This window comes from Meleagris gallopavo, chromosome 10 (genome assembly GCF_000146605.3).
Source record: "Meleagris gallopavo isolate NT-WF06-2002-E0010 breed Aviagen turkey brand Nicholas breeding stock chromosome 10, Turkey_5.1, whole genome shotgun sequence".
Classification (NCBI taxonomy): Eukaryota; Metazoa; Chordata; class Aves; order Galliformes; family Phasianidae; genus Meleagris; species Meleagris gallopavo.
Genome location: NC_015020.2, coordinates 19,921,619 through 19,929,361, shown reverse-complemented (window position 1 = coordinate 19,929,361; position 7,743 = coordinate 19,921,619). Strand labels below are relative to the sequence as shown.

General features: G+C 38.9%; 1 protein-coding gene across 1 annotated transcript; it reads right to left on the bottom strand.

Moving 5' to 3' along the window:
• Positions 1–28: 28 nt before the first annotated feature.
• On the bottom strand, positions 29–4,617 carry LOC104912492 (inaD-like protein). Its single transcript, XM_031554946.1, has 4 exons — positions 4,348–4,617; positions 3,630–3,749; positions 742–1,107; positions 29–164 (listed from the first exon to the last, which is right to left on the bottom strand). Exons 2-4 carry the CDS (start codon positions 3,714–3,716, stop codon positions 36–38), a joined length of 582 nt encoding a protein of 193 aa, XP_031410806.1. The 5' UTR covers positions 3,717–3,749; positions 4,348–4,617; the 3' UTR covers positions 29–35.
• Positions 4,618–7,743: the final 3,126 nt, after the last annotated feature.

The window sequence follows — 7,743 nt, the reverse complement described above, 5'->3', positions numbered from 1 at the left end:
AAAAAAAAAAGAAAGAAAGAAAGAAAGAAAACTTCTTACAAACCTAAATCTATTTTGTTTCTTGATCCTAGCTGAGTAGCTCCACTGTCCAATAGGCTTTTTTGGTAGTCACTGTGTGCCATGGTTCCAGAAGACTGTGAAGTTATATTAGCATTTTCTTCATACTTCAGAAAGAAGAAAAAAGTGAAGTTAGAAAGCAGTAGTATCAACTTATATAGATATATTTGACATGAATGTTGATTTTACAGCAAACATTCACATTTTCTCAGCTACATAATTACCTATTCACATAACTATGGACTATTGTAAGTACCTAAGCTGCACTATCATCTGGTTCTAGGAACTGATTGAGGTTAAAAATGATGAGGAAAAGAGGGAGCTCATTTCACTGACACTGCTGCTGAAGGCCCCGGCATGACTTGACTTTGGTTATTACTGAAACATATCAAATAAGCAGAACTGAAGGGAATTCAGATGGGAAAGAGGACAAAAGTATAGGATAACTATAAATACACCAAACAGAGGATGTAGCTCACCCAAGGAAATGTACAATCACTGTGTAACAAAATAGAACCTTCCAAAACCTACTAAAAGATAAACTGGTGTCCATTAGAGGTATTCAGATCTCAGCTATTAATTAAAACACAGACTGATTACAGTGTTTAGGTCTGGAATTTGCCTTGAGGAGTACAGGTCCCTACCATCAGGGTACAGCACTGAGATGCACACAGCATTACTTACCATCTGCTCCCTATTGAATGTATATTCCAGGGACTGCTTTGGACTTAAGTTGACACTAGATCTTAAGTCTTGTATTTTAGCTGTCTGAAGTTGCTCTGCCCATTCTGTATTCAGGTTCTTCTCTGAAGATGCCTTCTGTCTATCTGATGAGCTATATTTCAGGAAGTCTAAATCTTCTTCATACTCATCCACCAACATTTCCCGTTCTTCATCCACTTCTTCTGTTGTGGGTTTCCAGAATTCATGCATCTCCCAGGACTCCTTCTCATATCCACTGTCATTTTGAGAAAGTTGAAATGACCTTCCCAAGTCCAAAATTGGTTCATCAACAGCTTCTTCTTTAAAAGGTGTTTCATCTCTGAAACCCTGCGTAAAACATTACAGGAATATAGATTTTTTCATTATTTTTCTTGCTTAGTCTTAAAACTATGTTTTATGTTAAATCACATTAAAATTACATCCTGATTTTTAAAGTGAAAATCTTCTACCTTTTGCATTTTTCTCAAAGAAAATGCACTCTCCGACTTACGATTTTAATAGCAAAAGTAACCATTGCAATTTCCTTTAAATATAAAGAAAATTCATTTGGATAGTTCAGATACTGCCACAGCTACTCAGAATAACCGCTCTGGACTGAAGTAAGGAATGATAATTTTTAAACTATACTAAAAAAACTGGAAAAAAACACATACAAATCCAACTAAAGTATCTTTGTAACCCAGACTGACTGCTATTGCTCTGCCTATGCAAGTACATTTCTTATAATACCACAGCACCAGTTAATTAAAAATACTTCTGGGCTGAAACGACAGAGCAAGATACAACAAAACCAAGAAGACATTCAAGCCTCCCCTCCTCCAGACCCCAACTACCCAAAAGATCTTGCTCAACAGTTCTTATCCTGGGATTTGTCACATGCCTCCCAGTTTCCAATGCTTTCTGTTTCCCCTAAATTGAATGAGGTGCAATTCATCAGCTCACGGAGTGAGGCTGACTGCAGCTACACACTACATGGACATCCCTGAAATTCTATACCTTAGGGAGCTATCAGAAAGCTTGCCACATGCTGAAAGCCTTTCCTCTCTTTACCTTCAGGCCACCAAGCACGTGTGCCCAAACTTGGTCTTCAGGCACCGAGACCCTGAACACTGAAACCACTCTGCAGATTCAGGGGTCCTGAACCACAACATTTTCCCTTCTGCTTCCTCCCTCTTCCCAGGCTCCCCACAGTACTTTCCTATTTCTGACCCTTAGTGTCAGAATCCTGTTTTGTTAGAAAAAGCCCAGACACTGCCAAAAAGTGCTCACGGTTCAAATGAGTGTCAGGAGAGAAAGCAAGAAACAGACAAGAGCATAAGGAAACAGTGCAGTAATACTAGCTGGCACGAACGCATCACATTAGCAGTCCAGAAGTGACCCCAGTTTCCATAGGCATTAAATGTTCCTTTTTGCCCTGAGAACTTCAATCTCACAAAATATCCAATCTGAAGAGATTCTAATTCTCTTCATTATTACTTCAATTCATTTCACCCCTGCCGCATCATTCTCCAAACGTTGCAGACTTGTAAGAGCCACCAACTTCATGGTAATATTAAACAGTTCACTCAGAAACCACACAGCAATTTGCATTGCCATCTCCTGATACAGCATTTAGGTATGTATAATCACAGACTGCTGCACTGCAGTAGCAGACTCTACCAATGGAAGAGGGAATACGGCAAGCACGACAATAAAGTCTACTGTTGTAGCATATAAAATGTTCAAGTTTTTTTTTCTTTCCCCTGAAGTCAGCTTTGTCAGCACTATGCTAGAAAGTAAGAACTCAAGCCATCATGACACACTGCTCTCAGCTCTTATATGAGCAGATAAGGTAATAAATAATGGCAGTTTTACACCACCTTTCTATGCTACTATCAGTTCTGTTATACTAAAGTAAAACAAAATACAAGCAATGGTATTTGCTTGTATTTTGTACAAACTGACCATTACAGTTCCCATATTCAGTAGGAGTAAGATAAAATACACTGTATAAAAACAGGTAATAACATTAGCTTTATTTAGGAAGTAGGAAAAAAATCTGAGCTGGCAGAGGACTAACTGCTCTGCCAGGAACCCTTTCTATGCACCTGGTAAACAATAAACTCCATTTTGCATCATGAAAATCAGTAATACATCCGAGCCAATTCCTACACATGAGACACCTATATCTGCCCCACAGTATTGCTCTGTTTGGTGGTCCTAAATCTAAAAAGAATGCACTTATCAATGTGAATTCACATTTGTGAAGTATTTGAGAACAAATGAAAATTCAGAGATCTTTCACTTTAGACAATTTATTCCTGCAATACTATTACCCTGGTATCTGAGTTTCTCTTGCTATTTTTAGTGTCACATCCCACCCCAATAATGTTATTACTCACAAAATGGAAAATAAGAAGTGAAGAAGAGACTAAAAAAATTACTCTAGGCCACACAGGAAAGTCTGTGAAGACGAACGGATCTCAAGCTTGCCTTATACACCAGACTACTGTTTTTGTTTCCATCCATTATAACACAGAACATTCTGTTCCATATCTTAACTTTTTTGCAAAGCTGAACCAGTGACTATTAATGCTGTAGCATTCCTATTTCATAACCAAGATAACACGAGGTATTTTAATGAGTTAGTAAAATTGATCAGACAGTCCAGGAACTGCGTTGGCAGTGTAAGCTTGGTGTCCACAATACAATTAGTATACCAACAGCTGTTAGCATCTATTTTACAGGGAATCCATCCTGGAGTGTACCCAAAACTGAAATGTTACCTGAAGAATATTTTATCTTCTGACTGTAAAGCATTATTTCCTGTCTCTATAAACTTCAGCGGAACCGAAAGAATAAACAAATACCTGTGGTGCTTCAAGGATTATTGAGAAATCAGTATTATCTCTTGATTCCAGAGATCCGGGGCTGGTTTTCATGTTGCTGGTATCCATACTATGCACGTTCTCCTCCTCTTTGCTTTCTCCCTAAGCAAAGTGATCAAAATGATAAGTCAGGAAAATGTGAAACCTAAAAGTTCACATTTTTCAACTAAATGGAAGAGGGAGAAACAGCCATTGGAAAAGAAGCTGGAAAAAGTTACAGAAGGATAAAAAAAAAAAGTCACAGATGGAACAGGTGAAGAGAATAGCCTTTATTCTGTTTAGATATTTATGTGTGTATATATACACGTATATATATATACACACACACACACACACACACACACATATATACACATATATATATATTATATAGTTTCAAAAACGCATAGGGAAGACAAACACAAGCATACGAAGGATGAAATATTACTTTCTCAGAAAAGGAAAAAAATGTATTGAATAGACTTCCTACATTCTTATTTCACCACTCTGCTACCATTTTGAATTACAAGCACTTTCTATCAGATGGTGCTTTGCCTCAGTTAATTGTGTCTGCTTGCCCTTGAAAAGCAACATTGCAGCCTCCTCAAGTAAACTCTTGCCTGTTCCTAAGCCCTAATTCCAGAAAAAAATTTCTACTTGAATTTACACTCTTGACTTCAAACACATCAGAGAATGAGAGAGAAAAAATCCAAGCGCTTACCACCAACGGTTTGCAGATTCCAAGAGAAACTCTTCCTGGGGGCACAGATTTCAACACCTCTACTGCCTCCGTTAAAGTTGTGCTGTCTAAATATTTCTCATTTACAAACACCAAGCGGTCACCAGGTAGGAGCTCACCACCACGTTCAGCTACTCCACCTGCCACCAAAGAGCTGATCACAATGGCTGTTCTCGTTGGATCCAGGGGATCCTGAAAAAGAAGCCCCAGAAAGGTGGTGATTATTTTGAACGTATAAGGAGGAGTTAAGCATGTTCCTCATCTTATACAACCAAACTGAAGCTTGCTAACGCCTGCGAAAAGGACTGTGTGCTAATACGGCCACAGCTTGAAGATTACAAAAAGAAAGGTTTGCAGCGGGAAGATATTCTGTCCCTTGCTTGATCCATTAAGAAATTTTAAATTCTAAAGCTCACTGATGCCCTGCCTGCCTTCTTCTCACATGCAGAGAAACAGCCAGGCCAACCTGGAAACAGAAGAACAACACTGGCACTCGTCCACAGCCCTCTGTCCAGTCTGTTCTGTGTTAGCGTTACATAAAATAACCATCCTGCTTGCAATTCAAGAGCTTCATGGCAGCTAAATTTGCCTAAAAAAAAAAAAATCACTGCAAGATCAGAAATTTAATTAAAGTTATTAAAGAATTAAAGTCACAACATCCAAGAAGCAGCACTGTGCATTTGCTAAACTACCGCAGTATTTCTGCCTTGTGAAATCTGCAGACAGCACATAGAAAACAATTTATCTGTGAAGCTTCCCTGAGAACAGAGGGTCAGCAACAGAAGAGTAACCAAGATCATTAATGAAGACACAGAACACTGCAGTGATGAACACGGAGGAACGTGAAGTAGGCAATATTATACACATTGGAGAGACTGTAAATTGATCCAGAGATACTACTTTTCATACAGTTTTTTTCCGCAGCATTTACCTCTGCATTCTGTCAGGTACCATTTCTAGAATACATTCAGAGTCATTTAAAAATCCATTCTCAATCCAATGAGATAATCCAAAGTAATTATATTGTGGCAAAAAAACACAGACTTTAATTTTTACTTTTATTTTTTTAATTACAAGCCCTTCTTCCCCCCTTTGCTAAGTGCTCATAAAGTTCAGAAATGTTCCTTGCATGCACTATGACTTCAAAAGCATAATCAGGTACTATTTTTGCTCCTCAGGATTTGCATCTGATTCAGCACACGGGAGGGATCCAAAAAGGCAAAATTCAAGTCACAAAGACCACCACGACTTTGCAGCTCAGTGTTAATTTGAAAACAGGAATGTTTTTCTCTTGCATGTAACTCTACGCAGCTTTCTAAGTGAACTTTTTTTTTTTTAAGGTATGTACAAATATATGAGGCAATGAATGTAATGTCTGCAAATTGGCTGAAATTAGAGGAGCGAAATTGGAATTCAGCAGGAAGAGCCATGCTGGAACTGAATTCAAGTAATATAGTAATAACTGGTAATAACTCTCTCCTACTCTGCTGCTTAATCCCCCCATTTTGTAATCTTCACAAGCACTAGGTGTCCGTGCTGTAGGAAGAGGCTTCCTTGCTGGTATCATGTCTCAATAATCAAGCCCAGCAACCTCCTCCTGCTGCACAATGGTGTTCTGCCTACTGAACGAGTGCCAGGACACATGGGCTGCCCGACTGCTGCTGCTCAGACCTGCCTCGTGCAACACAGAGCGGAGAGGATTTCCTTTGGTTCAAATACCAAGCGATTCATATTCTGGGCACATCTTGGGAATTACTTGAAAAAAGAAAATAATAATAATAATGAAAAAGAAAAATGCCAGAAGTCCAGCAAAGGTTCTAAGAAGATTAAAAAAAAAGATTTGCTTTAAAGAGCTAAATTTGAAAATGTAACGTTCCTGCTGCCCTGTATACACACAGCCAGCTTTACCTGCCCTTTCCAACCAGGTACCCAACCGTCCTGATGACAGCTGAGCACAAAACAAACGCTCCATTTAACACAGACTTTTGAGATGTTTTTGATTTGGGAGGTTTTCTCCAACGCAAAACAAAAACAACATTTTAGGCTTCTTTGCAAAATCAGGCCCACATTAAGACAGCCGTTTTTATGCAGGGAGGACTGCTCACATTAGAAAGGCCTTGCTCATAGAACTAACCCAGCAAGTTTATTTTTTTATCACGGGTTCATCTTGCCACAGCAAGCAAGGTTTGTGCCTGCTCCCTAAAAGGGTGAACGCGCTCTCAGCAAAACTACACCTTTGCTGACACAACAGCTTTTATACTATGACTTTTGCTGGCTTAGCTATATTGATTAAAAAAAATGATAATTGAACAAAACAAAACCAGCACTCATCTTTACTGATGCAGATAAGCTGACAAAATATTTGCAAGTGAATGACTGGTCCAATAATTATGGCACTGACTGAGAATGTGGGAGAACCAGGTTCAAATCCTGTTCTGTCTGATCCAGAGTTTTTCTTTTCTTTTGGTTCCCAATCAGAATCACTTAAACAGCACATGGGATTCTCACCATCAGCTTCTCCTATACAGATACTCAAGGTCAGTGGCCTAACCACCACATTTCTGATGACAAGTAGTCCTGTTTTCACCTAAATTTTCACTGAAATCAAAACATTTCGGCAATAGTAAAATCAGTATGTTTTGGTAGATTTAGTTTAGCTGAAGAAGTGTTCCAACCGACTCCAATCCTCCTGTTAAAATGAAAAATGACCGAGCTCCTGCAAATGCACACGGATCCCACGCAGCAATGTTTTGAGAGCAGCACGGTTATCAGCACTGCTTTGTAACACCTCATGTGCAGGAACATAGGCCAATATATCAGAACAAAAAGCAGCAGAAGAAATCTTTCGAAAGAGGGCTGTATTAAAAATCGTTGATCAGGTGAACACAAAGCAAGGGTTATAATTACACTGCTGTTTTCAAGCAGAGGGAGCTATTGTACAGGAAGAGAAGAGCAATGTAAACTGTACAGTGACAGGGTTAAGTCTGTAATGCGGGCAATGCTGTAAAAACCCCAAATGTTTGTTACCAGCACTGTGAATCACAGTGCTATTGCCACAAGAAATGTAACAAAAGCCACATGTGAAGACAGACCTACTCCGTTCGAAGGTGTAATCTTTTTTTATATATTCTTTATAACTTCAGGGCGACTACAACTGTGGATTGCACCATGCCTTTCTTACCAAAACAAAGAAGCAGTGTTTTTCTGCAAATTTAGATATGATTTAAACTCAAGCCCAAATGCACCTAAAGAACAACACCTGCTAAAACAAGCAAACAATGAATTCACATCTTGTAAACAGTGACTACAACTGGACTGAGTGGTTGTTTTTGTTTTTGTTTTTAATAAAGAAAGCAGTGCTAGCAGCCAGCTGAAAAA